General features: G+C 35.3%; 1 protein-coding gene across 3 annotated transcripts in view; it reads left to right on the forward strand.

Moving 5' to 3' along the window:
- The window catches only part of BCKDHB (branched chain keto acid dehydrogenase E1 subunit beta), a 215,422-nt gene that overhangs the window by 140,847 nt on the left and 56,423 nt on the right, over positions 1–18,152 (forward strand). For all 3 annotated transcript variants that reach the window (XM_029945196.1, XM_029945195.1, XM_029945197.1), the window contains exon 9: positions 11,917–12,003. In XM_029945196.1, coding sequence (XP_029801056.1) covers positions 11,917–12,003 — 87 coding nt within the window. The remainder of the gene's footprint in view (positions 1–11,916; positions 12,004–18,152) is intronic.

Here is an 18,152-nt window from a genome sequence, read left to right on the forward strand (position 1 = left end):
AGTTGGAGACTCTGTTCTCTGGTTGTCCACACTCCCCACCACTTGCTATTGTCTCCGTTGTTCACATTACTCCCTAGGGTCCTGAGAAGTTGGTTTTTGTGTCTCTTCCTAAAAGAGAGCTATTTGAAGGCAGCGTCTGACTGCCGGGCCCTGAAGTTGCCATCGGACTGGGAGGAGGAACCTCCTTGCTTCTGCTCCTTGTTTCTTTTGGCCTCGGCCCAGGCTGGGCAGTAGCAGGCCCCCGGTGGACTTCAGGAAAAGGAAAATGGAAGGACAAGGGGAGCAAGTCCTGTCTGTGCTTCTCTAGCACCGGTCCTCCGATGTCCAAGGAGGTGGAGGGAAGCTAGGGAAAGACTGCTCACTGCCATGCAATAGCCAGGGAAGGAAAAGACCCCTCTTGTTACTCATCTTGTCTTCCCCTGTGCGTGTTTATTGCCCCTGTAGTTTTTCACACTTGAGTGGGGCCCAATTAATCTATTCTTATTTATGCAGTGTATGGTTTTGAAGTCCACTGAATGTGGGGTGCCACACCTGGCTCATGGAGGGCAGGAGGGGAAGATACCCAGCTCTCTCACTGCTGTGAATGTTAGTGTTACTTAGTGGTTTTAGTTCCCATGTGAGAATTTTGAGTGTCAACTATATCCTTTACCCAACCATACAATCGCCTTAGAATTTTTATTTCTGTCTCTTGGAGACTAGAACTTGTATACTCTTGACACTTTCTTCTGGCTCTTGAGTAGATTAATTTTAGAGACATGCTTTTTCTTTGAATGATCATGGTACTTTCCAGCATTTTTTTTTCAGTAGGCTCTATGGTTTATTCTTTGTTTGGCTTCCTTTACTCATCTTTGAACAGGGTGATATCATTTTGTCTAGACTCATTTGCCAATAGCCAGAGTGTGGGGTTCACTTTGATTCTGCCCTTTCTGTTTGCTGGGGGAATCCCTTTCTCGAATTTCCAGGCCAAAGGACAGGCCACGCAGCTCCCGGGCTGAACACCAGGATTGGAGCTCTGCTTCCAAGTAAGCCCTGCTCCTGCCCTGCCAGCTTTTCTCCGCCTACTTCTCTGCCCCTCTCAACTAGAGGCCGTGACCTGAGGAGCCTGAAGACATTAGGCAGATGAAACAAAATTATGGAAGCCCTTGGTTTTAGACAGTATATAGTGTATGGTAGCTGTGCTTTGCCCTTTTTTAAAAAGATGTTTATTTTGAGAGAGAGAGAGAGAGAAGCAGTCAGACAGACAGAGAGAGAATCCCAAGCAGACTCTGTGCTGTGAGCACAGAGCCCCATGTGGGGCTCAATCCCATGAACAGTGAGATCATAACCTGAGCCGAAATCAAGAGTCAGATGTTTAACCAACTGAGCCCCTGCTTTGCACCTCCGCTTTTTTTTACTAAACAATTTTTTTAAATGTTTATTCATTTTTGAAGAGAGAGAGAAGGAATGCAAGAGGGGGAGGGACAGAGAGAGACAGAGACAGAACCTGAAGCAGGTTCCAGGCTCTGAGTTGTCAGCAGAATCTGACGTGGGGCTTGGACTCACAAGTTGTGAGATCATGACCTGAGCTGAAGTCCGACGCTTAACTGACTGAGCCACCCAGGTGCCCCTCTGCTGTGCCCTTTAAACAGTTTACACATCAACCAGATATGGTATTGGAGTCTTTCATGTGAGACCTTGTTTCTAAAACAGTGTTTCTTAACACTGTTTTTAAAAAATTTTTTTACAAAGTACATGCACGTGATTTTATGTATGTATTTGTTTGTTTGTTGTTATTTATTTATTTATTTACTTTGAGAGGGACAGAGATGACATGAGTGGGAGAGAGGAAGACAGGGAAGGAGAGAGAGAATCCCAGGCAGGCCCAGTACTCTCAGTGCAGAGCCTGATGTAGGGTTTGAATTCATGAACCGCAGGATCATGACCTGAGCTGAAATCAAGAGTTGGATGTTTAACTGGCTGAGCCACCTCGGTGTCCCTGCACATGATTATTTTAAAATAGAAGTCCAGTATTTTATATTTTGGGGATTCTTTTCTGAGAATAAATCTTAGAACTGAGATTGCTTATTCTAGGAGTCTGAACATTAGTAGCTTTCGATAAATAGATTCCCAAAATGTTTCTCAAAAGATTTATGCCCGTTTACATTGCACAGGCAATGTGAGATTTTACTGTAACCAGAATTCAAATTTAAATTATTTCATGACTTTTAATGGATGAAGTGCTACTTCATTATTTTTAAATTTATTTTTAAAAATTATTAGAGCAGTGGAACATTTTCATTGGTTAGTGATGGTATTTTCTCTTATGGTGTAATGGCCACGGCTATGTTACTCTATTAGTCCTTGCCAACAAAAACATTGCAGAACAGAGAATTGTGCATCAAACAGGAATGGATGGTTAATATTTTTGTGGTTTATAAGGAAAGAAAGTTTCAGAGTGTCTTCTCTGGGTAAAGAAGTTCAAATCTAGAAATAATTGATGTTTCAATTTTGAGTTATATTTCTGGAAAACTATTATACCGCATATAACTTCTCACTAGGATTTCATTAGCAATGAATTTGATACTATAATTCTTACCTTGAGATATGTGTAGCTCTGTGCCCCTCGCCTTCTCCATCACATCAATGAGTATTTTGCAGACCAATATTACTATTTCTGTTTGATGGATTCTTTTCCTGACTCTACCTGTCATATAAATAGTTCTCCCCATCATCCTGGTTTTAGTGAAAGTATGAAATTTATATGCTTTATTTTTATGTGTGCCATCTTGGTAATATACATTCAAAACTATACATGTAACTTTTACTATACTACTCTTCTGAGTCATAAAAAAGACCCAATAGATTTTAAGCCTTGCCCATGTATTATGAACTGCACATGATTTTTGTTTCGTAATGGGCTAAAACCCCATTTACTTCAACAGAATTGGACCAGGTTTTAGAAAATAAAAGCATTTATCCATGGTGATGCAGAATTGTAGCAGTGTTTATACTTCTGATCATTCCTTAGAGAAGTCTTACCTTGGTAGACAACCAGCTGGCTTCAGGGGAAATTGTACCCTTGACACATGCTTAAAGCAGCAGTGTAAAACGGAGCTGGCGGACAGTGCTGGTTTGGGTTAGGGTCACTTTCTTATTATTCATGGTATGCTGGGAGCACAGGGGATGTTCTACCCTTAGAAATCTTATGATGGCCAGACAGAGTATTTCCCTCTGTTGTCAACACTTGAGAAAAATTTGCCAAGTGGAGACTTATGAATAGAAAAGGAGAGAATATTAGTAATTGTGGTTTGTTTTAAGAAGAGAAAAATGCAGTTTTTCAGTATTATTGTAGAAAAGATCTTAGGAGTTGAAATTAAAAATTCTAAAAAAAATTGTTTTTAACAAATAGAACATGATCTTTAATTCCAGTATTCTTTAATTTCTTTCTTTCTTAAGTATGCTTTGTCCTAAGACATTGTAGCAGCCCATATTACAGTCCTTTGGGACCTGGGTTAACTCATCTTTGTTTCCCTAGGATTGGCTCATGTGAAGAGCTCAATAAATTGTTTTTGACATGAACCAGTGACCTTTGGAATTGGTACAACATTAAAAACTAATTGGTGAATTAAATGGGAAACATATAAAAGATGATGGTGATTTTTCTGGTTGGTACCAATGTTCCAGACTTCCTTCGTTGACATTGTTTAATCTCCTAATTACTGGCAGAGTAGGGAACAAAGACAGGAAGCTCAGAAGATCTCTATTATGTAACTAGACTCCATGTTTTTTGGGGGTAGTAGAGTACAGGGGCTGTTATTATGTATAAGTTATTTTCATGATTCTAATTATCTGATTTACCTTTGAAGTTTTTTCAGGAGAGGAAAGCCATTTCAGATAATCAATCTGGGAAAGGATCTATGTGGCATTAGTGATCTTAGGAAAAAATGTCTTTGTGTCTATTTCAGAGTAGAGGATAGTGAGGAAACCAGATGGATGGTTTTCCAAGAAAGAGGGCATGATGAACAGTTGAGTTTGATTATATATTTTTATATTTGGAATTTTATATTATGAAGAGATTTTATTTCCAGTCCACAAAGGGACTGGTTTATAAATTTGATGCATTAAACAGTTTTAATGTTTGCATCAACAACAAAAATCAGATAGCCTGATTAAAAAATTAAAAAAAAAGATTAAACTATTATTAGCAATGAAGCGTCACTAATAATCAGGGAAATAGGAATCAAAACCACAATGAGATACCATCACATACCTATTAGGATGACTGCTATAAAACAAACAAACCACAAAATAAAATAGCAAGTATGAGAATATACTGAAACTGGAACCCCTATGCATTGGTGGTAGGAATGTAAAATAGTCCATGTGCCTTGGAAACTGGTCTGGCTACTCCTCAAAAATTAAACATAGTATAGCCATGTGATAAGCAATTCCACTTCTGGGTACATACCTAAAAGAAGTGAAGGCAGTGCCTTGAGTAGATATTTCTACACCCATGTTCATAGTGACATTTTCACAATGGCCAAAGTATGGAAGTAATGCATATGTCTGAGAAATGAATGGTTATAGAAAATGTGGTACTTACATACAATGGAATATTACTCAGCCTCAAGGTGGGAATTTTCAGTGAGCCGTAATCATAAATAACCTAGATGCTAAACAGGTAACTCCTGTTTATCTGTGAATTATCAACTTGAGTGGAGGTAAACTACTTGAATGAATAGTAAATGTATTGGAATATTGCCACCAATGGTCTTCCCTGTTGGGTCAGGTTCTATATTTGCCTAGTAGTGTGTAGGAGCTATTGCACTCCCACTTCTACATTTATTACAGCATAATTTTAGTTGTGGTATTTCTGAATGCTTCTGTTCCTGTAAACTCCAAAGAAAAAGTCTCCTAGAGCTCAACATGGTTTTTAGGCTAGAAGATAACATCCTGACTGCATTTCCAAAAGTACAGCTCAGCTTTGCAATAGTTCTTGTTAACAGTTTTCTAAAATGCTACAACATGGAAATCAATAATATTCATATCCAAATGACATATTTTAACTACTTTTCCTGACAAGAAATGCATAGGAATTTCAGGGGAGATGGGTTTTGAGTTTATAGAAGTATTATAATCCTGCTGAAAAATGATAGGGTCATGATAAAATGAACATAAGGGAAAAACTTGAGAAGTGGCTACTTTGGTCATTGAAAAATTGTTTATGTACAAAACCAGGTTGATACTTATAGACGGTTGTGTTTTGCATGATGCTTAAACTCATGGAGAAAATGAAAAAAAATCTTTTAAGACACATTTATTTACATATTTACTCATGGCTTAGCTGCATATTTAATAAATATCCACCCCACCTATCCAGTACAATACCTTTATCATCATGGTGACATGACCTTTTATCAATAAAAAATGGAAATTTATGCTCAGTACCAAGGAAAGGAAATGTTCTGTTCATGTTTTTGCTACAAGCATGCACTTAAATGGAGGAGGGCACTTGTGGGGAAGAGCACTGGGTGTTATATGGAAACCAACCTGACAATAAACTATAAATTAATAAAAACATAAATTAAAAAAATAAATAAAAGGACTTCCCTTTTAATGCATTTTATAGCTCTATTCAGTCTCTCCTAAAAGCTTAAAGGCGTCAGAGTATTGGAGGCTTAATGATTCATTTAAATCACTGTGTCTCTATGCTGCTTTTTTTTTTTAAATCAACATTAAAACATTTATTGAGTCATCATCCACAACCATATATTAGATATCATAGTTAGGTACATAATACTTGATACCTTGTGAATTTTGGGCTTTTGAATGAATTAGAGTCTGCTGGGAGAGAGAGTAGAGGTACCCCCAACTAGCTCTCTAAGAAAAAGAATACCCCCTAAAACAAAGAAATAAAAAGATGCTTAAATATGTTTTCAAACTGTCTGTTTTAATAATGTATACATTTGTCTTCAAATAATAACATGAACATAATTTGTTCAGTTTAATGCATGTTTATCATATGCTATGTCCTGCAGTAGCCATAAACAGTTCCTATCTTCAAATTTGTGATTTTGAGTGCAGTTGGAAGGGCTAATGAGACAGAGCTACACAGGGCTGTCCTACAAGGTGGTACTGGTGTTCCTAAGGGAGAGATAGCAGTGGTGTTGCCTTGACACTTGACCTTCCCCTTGTATCCGGTTTTGTGTTTCATAGAATATCCTTCCCTTGTCAGCTACTTCAAGTTCTATTAGGAAATGGTCACTAGAATGTATATAATATGATATGAAAAAGGGGACCAGGAAGGAGGTATTATGTGAGACGGGCCTTGAGGGAGGGATAAAATGCCTGCCAGTATGGGGAAGGAAGTCAGAGGCTGGAAAGCATGGGTCAGATTCACAGAACAGTGATGGTCTTACATGACCTGAGTCTAGAGGGACTCTAAGGAAACAAGCCGGAACAGTAAGTTTGGTTGATAGAAACATGTTTATCTGACATGGTTTGAAATGACTTCAGAAAGTCATTTTGCAAAAGTAGTTTGTCCTAGACTTTTCAGTATTTGAGCTGATTGCACAAATAATTCAGGCAAGAAAGAAACAGTGAGGATGTCTGAAATTTTCCCAGACATTTCATGCCTTTGTTAGTATTATCCGTTCATCCTTTTCCTATTGATTTTACTCAGTCCTCTGTACTCTGCTTGCTCCCTTACCTACTTTTTCCCACATGGGTTCAATAAAGCCCTGAGGATTTAGTTTTTCTCCATTTACTCCACTTTCCTACAATAGCAAAATATTTGTAACCCCACCACTAATATCCTAGCCAAAATGGACTTTTCCGAACTTTCTCTGGAGTTCATGACTGTTCTTTCTCTTTCAGCATTGGTATTTCTCCAGTGGAATATCAGTCCATGGTCTGTGCATAAAGATCATGCTGATTAATAATTGTTATTGGGCATATTATAATACATTTGCTAGCCTGTGATTAATTGTGAGGTTTTTCTGGCTAACATTTCAAATGCATTTGGCTACTAAACAAAACATTTCAAAAAAACATAATTCACTTGCAATCATATTTGAAGCTACTTTAAATCATGTTTGTAATGTTTCTAGATTGTTTAAATATTGATGAATATATTCTTGATTAATGAAACACAGGTGTGTGATTTTTACTATTATTTCTGCTTATATGTATTTATAAACATTTGATTTCAAAAGGAAATGGTATGGGGAAGCTATGGTATTTCTTTTGCTTTTCATTAGCTTTATATTCTGATTAAAAAATTATAAAAGGGCTGTAAATTGCCTACCCAAAGTATTACTTTCTTACTTTATCTTATCAGCAGTCAGAATAGGCTGCTGAACTTTGTGCTGGATTGGTTGAAATGCTCTGTCGGAGGAAGTCTTGGTATGGAGTTTGAGAAAGAAATAATATATATATTTTGCTTTTTGAATATCAGTGTTACACATTCAGGCATATGCAAGCTTAATGGTTCACTTGTCTGTATCATTTTCTTCTGGAATGACAGCTTAACAGTTTTCCTGGTTGGATTGTGTTAAAATCTTTAAAAGCTACATTCACTAAAACATATGTCCAATGTTTGGGCAGCCAAAATCTGTGTAGTCATTTTACAGAGTATAACTTAGCAATCCTATGACTAACTGCTATTACTCCAGATCTCTTATTGTCATTTATACATTAAAATATTCTCAGTTTGGAGTCTACTGTTTTATAATTAAATTGTGGGATGTGCCGAAGTATACTTTTGCCCTGTCTTAAAAATGGAGCTGGCTAAGAAAGCAATAGCTTCAGTAAATCACAAGAGGACATACTTAATATAATGAGATTATTTTATAATAGGTTTGTAACTAATGAACTCTCTCGAGTGTTTCTGCCATATACTGAGCATTGTACTAGGTATCCCGCATGGAGAACTGGAAGTGATAGCCATTTGTAAGGACGTCTGGGTAGAAGGTGGACAACAGGAACCCAGCACGGAGCAGTCAGACCAGGAACAGGCATCGCCAGGGTTCTGTCAGAACAGAGGTGTCTTGATCTGTCTGTTGTAGGCCACGTTGCTGTGTGTTCAGTATTGAAATTTTGATAACTCCTCTTGCAATATGCTGCCACGGGCCCTAGGGGAGGGGATGGCTGACTGAAATCGTGAGAAAGTGACACTCCATGAGAGAAATCCAAGGCCAACCCAGTGCTAACAGACTTAGCAGCCACAGGCTGTTTTACTCCTAGCCTTTCAGAAATACTTTTTAAGTTTTCTTGACAAATCTTCTGGAGCCCTTGTACGAAACAAAGCCCTTTTGTTGAGTGGTCGGGGATACAGAGAACTGTTATTCACAGTCCTAGTCTTTAATTGGCTCAGCCTTACCTGGTGCCATTTGTTGCCTCTAACGCACTGGTGCTCTATCTGCCTGAGGCCAGGATCCTGGAGCACGCCTTGGTGGCAGAAAGTTGAAGCAGATACTGGAAAATCCAGCCTTACGTGATCTTTCCTGGCTCTGATAGGTTCAGCTTTGCATATTGAAAAGTTGTTTAAACTCTCTTAAATTTTTTTTCAAGTGGTGAAATAGGTTTATCTCAGAAGAAAACTTGAAACTAAATTTCTAAAATTTCTTTAAAACTGAATTTTAAAGTATTCTTAGTATTTGTATCTATAGTTATTTTAAAAAGGTTAACAGCTGTCCCCGTTGAAAGGCACCCTATCACTTTTTACTAAACACATCAAAATGCTACATTTGGCTAGCAGTACGACTTGGCAGTTGTGTAGCATTGTGCTTAAATGTATGAAAATTAAGTGTCTGTTGACAAAAAATTGGTAATTTAACCAGAATGTCTAATTGAATCACAAAGAATAGAGTAACACCGTCATCAATTTTCTAAATTTGTGATGATCTTTTCATAGTATTAGCAAAGTATTAATAATTTCCAAAAGTATAGAAAAAAACAGTCATCAGAAATTCTAGTAAATTAAAACTTCAAAAGATAAAAAAGAACATACCACGTGGAATTTAACTACGTCTTACAAAATTATTGCACTGTATTTATAGACTAATGTTTAATGATATATGCTAATTCTTCGATGATACGACTTTGAAAATATCAATGTGACTTCTAAATTTTAGCAGTTTTCGAAATTTTGATTCTGATTTTATTTTACACATTTTAATGCTTTTCAGATGTCAGAGTTGATTTTAGGAAGCAAAAATGAAACTTAGGTGCTTTCCATATTAAATCAAATAATCAACCTCAAATGCTCAGCTCACAGCCTAGCACATAGCAACTTGCAGGACGACCAGTTGTTTATGATTATCATTAAATCCGCCTTTTCTCTTCTTGCCACACTGTCTCCCTCTGGTTTGTATACCATAATAATTTCCATAAACTCACAGTGTTATTACTTTTTGTTATGTCTTCCCTTTAGCTCTTGGTATTTTAAAAATTTCTAGAATTTCTTCCAAAACTGCAGCATAATTCCTGATCTAAGAACACACATGTACATAACATGCGGAGGTGTTGAAGAACTCCATCTCCTTCTGTACTAATAGCACTAACAGCTGATGTACCACGTTGTCTAGGATCCAACAGTTTGAGGGTCAGGAGGTGAGCTAGATGTAATCCTGACGTGGAGTGTGTCACACAGAGCCTGCCAAGGGAAGGCTGAATCCCTGTGTTTTTGCTGCTGGAGTTTGGGACCTTAGTTAGGGTTTCCTTGTATGTGGAGCTACTCCTAAAATACCATTAAAGACAAAACAAAACAAAACAAAACAAAACAGATTGTTAGGTTTTTTGAGGAGATTTTTGACTATAACAACATGTACTTGTTGCCTTTACTATTAATGCAAGTGCTTTACCTTTATTTATGACTAATTGAGAATACTTTCAATAATATAAAAATACCTTTTACATAAAGTAAAAGATAAAAAAGCCTTTTCCCAACAGTTCCTTCACTGTCACTTCTTAGGAGGAACACATTTTGGTAGTTTGGAATGAATCCCTCCAGACTGTTTACACATGATGACTCAGTACATTCAGCTGGTTATATTGGTGTCCCCACTGCTGTGGTAGTTGGGTTTTTTTAGTTGGGTTTTTTTTTTTTTTTTGTCTTTTGTAAAAATGAGATGATACTGCTTTGCAGTTTGCTGATTTTACCAATTAATTTACCATAGGCCTCTTTCCATGGCCTCAGTCTTTTTCATGGCTGTATAATACCATCTGTATTGCTATAGCTTGGTTTATCCAGCCTTTCTCTTGCTGATAGACACCAGGAGGTCTCTGGACTTGGAGATTTTTGTTCTGGCTACATCTGTGCTTAGTTTCCCTGCTACATTCTACAGGCTTTAGGAAGCCAGGCTATCTGCCCTGGTTGCTTATTGGCCTGCAGGGACCATTCTGAAGGTTGTCATTTGATCTTGCATAAGACTCAGCTCAAATAAAAAACACCAATTCTGTTGTGTGGAGATCTAAGGTAACAGTAGCATTTTTTAGAAGTGTCTCATTTCTACCTCCTGGAGATTTAAGATGCCTCCTCTAGCTGGGATGGATTTTAGGGAGGTCATCCCTTTACTCTTATGCATGGCAGATAGTTTCAGAGCAATAAAAAAGGTTTAGTTGTCAAATCTGTCTTTACTCATTGGTAGTCCTTTAGAACAGGACTTCTTTTAAAGAGTACTTTGAGAACACATTTGCTTTTTCATGATTGTGGACTGTTTTTGTCTATGTATATTTCTAACCAGGTACACTGAAATTTGTGACTTTCTTAAATGGCATAATTAATCACAGTCATAAAATTCAAGTACCAGTATACCAGGTTAGCATTTCATTAGGGGTGGGGATGGTATTCATTAAGGTGTCCATAAAATTTTATGTTCTTAAGTCACTATTTACTCAGTAGATACAATAACTTATTTTTATCATGGCTACTGGCCATATCTTGGGGTTTAACATCTGCTGACTGAAATGGCTACATACTTCTAAGATTTTAAGCTCTAATTGCTTAGAATGAAGGAAATCTTTTCGTTTATACACATATTTTTCCTTAGAAGATCTTATTTCATATTCATAAATTATTAGTGTAGAATTTAAGGAAGGTGATATCAAATTCTTAGACATGTAGAGGAGAAATTACTCCTTTTCATTGGTAACATGTTAATTATTCAACATATTTTAAGCAGTAATTTGCTGTTGATTTTAGTGTTTTTTACCTTCCAACACAGCTGGCATCCTGCTATGATATCATAGCTATTCTTTTTGATTTATTGTTGTACAGAGTATATCACACTGTGAACAACTACAGTGAGCCAATACTGAGAACATATCTTTATTGTTTGTGACACTTCCTATGTTAAGATAGAGTTGTGGTCGTTAACCAGATTTTAATGCACAGGAACAGAGATGGTTATAACCCTTTTATTTCTGCAGGGATTTCTTCCTGTACAGTTTCCTTAAATATCTAGGAGCTTGAGCTTTTCCTGCATTGCAGCTTTTACATGCTATTTATGTGTTTTTCTTCTCCACAAAATAGTATTTACGAAGGCTGCTTATTTATATGCAAATATACCCCAAAATGAATAAAAAATCAGTTTTATTCTTAAAGCAATATGAAGAAAAAAATTATTTTGAGATGAAAGTGTGAAATAAAGTAATTATGTTTGTAACACAGAAGTATTTTAAATGGAATGCATTTTTAATGACAAATTACAAATCTCATTTTTCTTTGGTAGTAGAATTAGAAACTGTATTGAAAAATTTTGTAACAGTGCAAATATGGCTGTCCAGTGAGAGTTTTAACTTCCTTGGCATAAAATTACTAATTTTTGATTATTTATTGGATTGAAATCAGTTGTTTTTATTCCTTAATCAAAACTGCCATCCTATACTTGAAAGTATGTATTCTCTTCAACATCAGATTTGTCTTTTCTTTTCCAGTCTGTGATCAAAACAGGGCGACTGCTAATCAGTCATGAGGCTCCCTTGACAGGCGGCTTTGCATCGGAGATCAGCTCTACGGTTCAGGTAGAGTCACTTCTTGGCCCTGATTTTAACGTTTGTGCAACGGTACTTGCCAATTCCAAGAGAAAACTTATTTATCACGATATATGCACTTTTTGGAAATGCACGTTTTCCATTTGACTCCACTGTCCTTTAGGTAGTTAATGGTATAATTACATCTTCTAGAAAAGAAATCTTGAAGTAAGAAGAGCTGAAAATTTTTATAGGAAGAAGAAAGTTTGCAGTGAGTTTACAAAACAAATGTAAGTTATGTCTGCTAGGATAATAGAAGATGAAAACTTTTAAATCTGAATGTGATGTTTCTCTTTCGATAAAACTTAAGCTTTTTATGCAACATATTGAACTTAGATTTTTCACGGCCTTCACCTTACAAAAAAAGGAATCCGTCAAAAGGCAATAATATAAATTCAATAAATAATTTCAAAAATCAATAATTAATTTAATTAGTTTAATTAATAATATATTATGTTATGCTATTAGCCACAGTTTAGAAATGGTTTAAAGCCTTCTTTTTAAAAAAATGCTCAGTTAAACTGAAGCAAATTTTCCCATATACTGCTTTATGGAAGATTTTTCTTTAAAACATTTGTTTGCATTTATCTCATAGATAGGAATAAGATGACTTAAATGAGTTTCATTTTTCTGAGATTTTTAAATTAAAAATTAAATAACTATTTTAAATACAAAGCATATGATTTTTAAATTCAAAATAGCTTTGCAGTTTGCAAACATTTAACTTCTCTTTACTGGTGTTAAAATGATTCTGTTAATAAGATAGATGTAAGTTGAGAATTCCTTTAAGTGTTTAAAATTTTGATAGAATATTATGATATATGAGTAATGATAAGTTATTATAAGCTAAGCTTTTAACAGGTTAACCATGATTCCTACCAATAAATTATTTTTAAGTGCAAATTGACAACATTGTTAACTCTTTAAAATTGATGAAGCAAATTTAAACATAAATGTTTCTAAAACTAGATCAACATAATCTGTAATTTATAGTAAAAATCATATGGCTATTTTTATGCATTATGTATTGTCACTAACAATTAAAAAAAAGCAAATATTTAAGTTTGCAGATTTGGTTTTTTATTATATAAATTAAAATTTGAAGCATACTACTTATTATTATATAACGTGAGTGCTTGGTATTTATTGAACATTTTATTCAGTGAATAACATACTAGTTTTGTAAAAAATAAAAAATGGGGTGCAAGAACAAATCACTCTAACACCAAGGTGCTATTTCAAGTCAGAGGCAGAACTGGAAAAAGAAACTGGAATTTTCTGACTCCTAGTCAATATGTAGTCCACTAAATCATTGGAAATGATTGTGACTTGCTAATAGAAACTTCATCTAATAGTCTTATTCATTTTGCTCACTGAATGCCACAGTGTTATCTCAAAAATTTCTTTTTTAAATATAAAAAGAAAACAAGTACAACACAGAATTAGAAATCATAACTCCTCTTGTGAAGTTCGCTTTCTCTAAGTGTGCTTACGCTTGATCTCCATAAATTATTAGTGAGCTGCCGTAAGAGTGTAACATATTTTTCAGACTGGAAAGAAATTAGAAAGATCACCTAATTTAGTGTCTGTTGGTATTGAATAATATGTGGACTTGCATTCCCAGAAAAATGTCAGATCTCAAGAATACATTTGTTAATTTCAGTTTGAGGACCATTGTATCACAAGTTAAAGTCATTGCAAAAAGCTGACACTAACAAGATCATTACCACTGTGTTAAAACCAGATCATAAAATTATATGATAATAATTGGTGGTAAAAGTTGTGAATGAGCTTATCCAAAATATAATTATATTTATCTCATAACACGAAGACAACAAAACAAGATACCTTGTAACCCTCTTAAACTCCCAACAATATGCCCATAGGTGTCTGCAGTCTATAGTTTGAGAAATTGTGACCTAATCTGACCCTATGCCTTTTACACACTCGTGTTTATCATCCAGAGTGCATTTAACTTACCTGGTTTTAAAAGAGAGTGGAAGATCTGGAGACAGGACTGGAGTCTGGAGTGAATGTTGAGTGTGTGCATATGCATTCTTTATTCAAGGTTTCCCCGAATCCCAAGAGGAAGATAGAAGTTTTAAATTTATTATAAAATGTTCTGTTGTCCATGTTAAAATCATTCAACCAACTAACCACAAAATGAATTAAAGCAATGATGTAGAGGGATCTGCATTTGATATTTTGGGGAATTAGTATTTAGATTTATTAGTATGAAGATGAATTTGAAAATACAGGTGTTTTTGCTTAGTCACATTTTATTTGCACAAACAGAAAGTATGGTAAATGAATTTTAATAAAATGTATCAACATAGTATCCTCAAATGTTTGCCGATTGTGGCTTTTATTTATTGATAAGAGGGGGAAAGATGCCTTGAGAGATATTTTTTCTGTTTTTGGTAATAAGATTTGCGTATAACTTAGAGTAATCTGAATGATAAAATCTACTTTTCAGTAATTGTTTCATGCACATGTGCTGCTAAATGCAGCACATCTTTTGAGCATCTTTTTAATGGGAGGCTTCGTTCCCTGTTACAAGTGAAACCTACATCCTGTTACCAGGGCCTTGGCTTGTTTAAACTGAAATTACTTAAGTGTGACATGCACTTATTTTCACCACTTGGAATGATTCTTATTTCCATATTTCTTTTTGTTGTATAAACTACAATGTAAGTAAGGTTAAAAAAAAGATAAAACAGGGTTAAGGTATTGAAAGCCAATTTTCTGGAACAGCGGGGAAATGGTACGCAGAGAACTTTTCATTGTCTTGGAAAACAAGTCTGAAATTATGGATGAGAATGATCCATAAATTTTGAACACTATTGATTAAAATACTGAGTTATTCTCTTTGTTGTATCAGTGAATATAAATTTTATGTTAAAGCGAGCATGCACACACACACACACACACACACACACACACAAATCTGCTCCACAAGCACTAGTTTGTGGGAGATCTCTAATAGTTCTTCAGAAGGTCATGGTTAATCTTACACAAAATTGCTCTTAATATTATAATATTTTTCAGAGAATGATGATTAACAGTGAAACTACTGTTTTTAAATACATTCAAATCTGAGAGCAGCACTTTCTGTTGCCCTTAAATTTTGAACCATTACCCATATTAAAAATAAAAAATATTGAAGGTAGTACAGCACCATAGAATATTATTTTAAGTTTATATTTGGCACTTTTAGATAAAAAATTAGATCATACTATATAAAATTGAATCTCAGCAGAACATTTTTTTTCCTGCTAGGTATAGGAAGTATTGCTGGCATTACTATTAAGGATTTTTATTTTAGTTCTACAGATAAAATATGAAAAGAATGAATATGAAATGTATTCATACTTTATTTACATAACTTTTCAATTTATGGCAGATGCTCTGCCGTCATATAAGGAATTCATTGTCCACATCTTAAGTTTGTTCATGCCTGTTGCCTCTTTTTCATAAAGAAAATTTTATTTTATTAAAAAAAATTCATTGTTAACAGTCTTAGTATGGAATAATGCTAAACTCATAGAAGTGATTAAACATAACATTTTTAGAACATATTTGTCAATAGCTTCTTCATGAAATTTACATGAATGCTCACAGAAATCAAAACCGATGCATTGAATCTAAGAACTGCATTGCATTCCTATTGGATTTAATTTGAAAGTTAACTGGGAGGTAGAACAAACTGAGGTCTGGTGTATTTGGCTCCCCCCCTGGGGAAGATTTCTTGGTCCGTTATCCAAAGCTTCCCTGTCTCTTCCCATCTAATTTTACATTCCCATCTGTTCTCACTTTGGGGGTGAGGGAACTTTTTCCTTCTTTCATTTGACACATACTGAAACTTGGAGATGTGCTGCTTTTAGGGAAGTATGCATTCCATTGTGCACCCTGATTTGTAGAAAAGCGCAAAGACAACAGAGTTTAGATAGTTCTTTGACCCCACAGTGTAGTTTGAGCAAAGATTTCATTGTTTCACAGAATTATAGAAATTAATTATATGTGATGATTGTATTCCTCAGCCTCATGTAACCCCAGCTTGAAAAAAAAAATCACTCCTGTGCAAAAAGAAATGTGTTAACGTCATCCATTTTAACATTCCTCTAATTAATTTATATTATATGCTCTAGAATGCAATGTTCAAAATAGGCATTATTTATTTAAGTATTAAAGCCAAGTAATTTACCGTATTTGAGCAGCCTTAAATAGTATAATTTCTTTAAGCCTTGTAGAAATCAGCCTTTATTATTAATTTCTAACACATTCCCTTCATGATGAAATAAATCTTCACTCTGATAGGCTTGTGATAAAAAAAAATGTGTTTTTTTTCTGGATTCAATGCTTAATAAGAGCGCCAAAAATTTTAGGGATTGGGGTTGGCTTAAAGGTTTGAATTTTTTTTTTTTAACACATGGAAGCAATAAGTCTGCAATAAAGAGTCCAATTGGAGAGGAGGGTAAGTTTCCATACCATTGTTCCATCCTTTCTGTGCGGTCTCTTTTCCTAGAATAAGAATTCAGAAATCGTGCATACTGTCATATATTTTTAAGGTAGTTATATTCTAATAGCTTGAGAGGATTTTTATAGGGTTTACATAAATCACTGTGTAAACGGAAATTTTCATGATATCGAGTAAAGATATTTTTTCTTACGTTTTCATGTTAGAAAGGATTATACAGAAGGATTTTTTTAAAATAGACTTGTTATTACTACCAAATTTACTAACATTCTGTTTAAAAACATCAATCTGAAGAGGGAAAAAGTCCTAGATGGTCTTGAGTTTTTATCTTTGTGGAAAATGTTAAATTAAAATTATGATGTTATAAAGTAAGAGTTATCAGAGAAAACAGAATAGTAATTTGATGAATAGTTTACTGAAATTTTATAATCTTAATTAAAAAAATATTTTTAACCAATGATGCAAAGCACTTGCCAACAACAGATAGAACAGTCAGGAGAGGTAGACTTCTGTGCCAAAATTTATTTAGATGGAGCCAGAGCATCAGAAAAGCAGTTTAACATAGAGTGTTCAGTTATGGGATGGCCTTTCTAAAATGGAATTTTGCCTGGAAGCCTGTTTAGTGTTCAGCAAAGTTTCTATGGGCATAGATATGAAGTGAAGACTAAATCTTTCCAGGGATGCATCATGGCCAGGGCTGCTACTTCACTATCTGTAGTTTGCAATTACATCCAGGTTACACATGGTGGTCCTCCTCCTTGCCCTGATCATGTGAGCATCTCCTTCTGCTTTGCTTAGTAGTGTAAATGTGGCCACAGCTTCATCTTTAGCTCTCCTCTCTATATTCTTTCTTGGGCATGGGGCGCCTGGGTGGCTTGTCGGTTAAGAGTCCAACTTCGGCTCAGGTCATGATCTCATGGTTTGTGGGTTCGAGCCCTATGTCCAGCTCTGTGCTGACAGCAAGCTCAGAGCCTGGAGTCTGTCTTCAGATTCTGTGTCTCCCTCTCTCTCTGACTCTCCCCTGCTCATGCTGTCTCTCTTTCTCTCTCTCAAAAATAAATAAAACATTAAAAAAATGTTTTAATGTATTCTTTCTTGGGCGGTCCCAACCAACCCTTTGCATGGCTGCTCTTGAAACTTTCAAATTTTAAATCCTTTAGGACTTACTCTGCCTTTTGAACATGAGACTAAAAATTTCAACTTCATGCTAGTTTTGGTAGTGATAAGAAATTTGTATGATAAAATAGTTTATGTGTAAGGATTTTTAACATGCGACAGTGAGAAAAGATGGACATTAGCACATGGATATCCTCTAGTTTCTGGAAATCGGCTAATCTCCAAATGAACTCTTACTTTTCCTCACCTCTTCCTGGACCTTTTAAATTGTCTTGTTATTTATCTCTGCCCCTCAGCCTCTCACATCTGATCAAATCACTATGTATTGTTTTCTTAAAACACATCAAATTTTGTCCATCCTCTGTTTGAACACCTCCGATAGGTCTTCTTGGGCTATAGAAATAAGATCTTTATGTTGGCACTCAAGATCTTCATCTGCCCAAACCAGTGTTTCCAGTATTATTTATTCACATCTCTATATGACTCCAATGTACTGCCCTCCTGGCCATTCCCTGAATGATAATTAATTCTTGCAGCCACACTTTAT

This window comes from Suricata suricatta, chromosome 7 (genome assembly GCF_006229205.1).
Source record: "Suricata suricatta isolate VVHF042 chromosome 7, meerkat_22Aug2017_6uvM2_HiC, whole genome shotgun sequence".
In the NCBI taxonomy this organism is placed as follows: Eukaryota; Metazoa; Chordata; class Mammalia; order Carnivora; family Herpestidae; genus Suricata; species Suricata suricatta.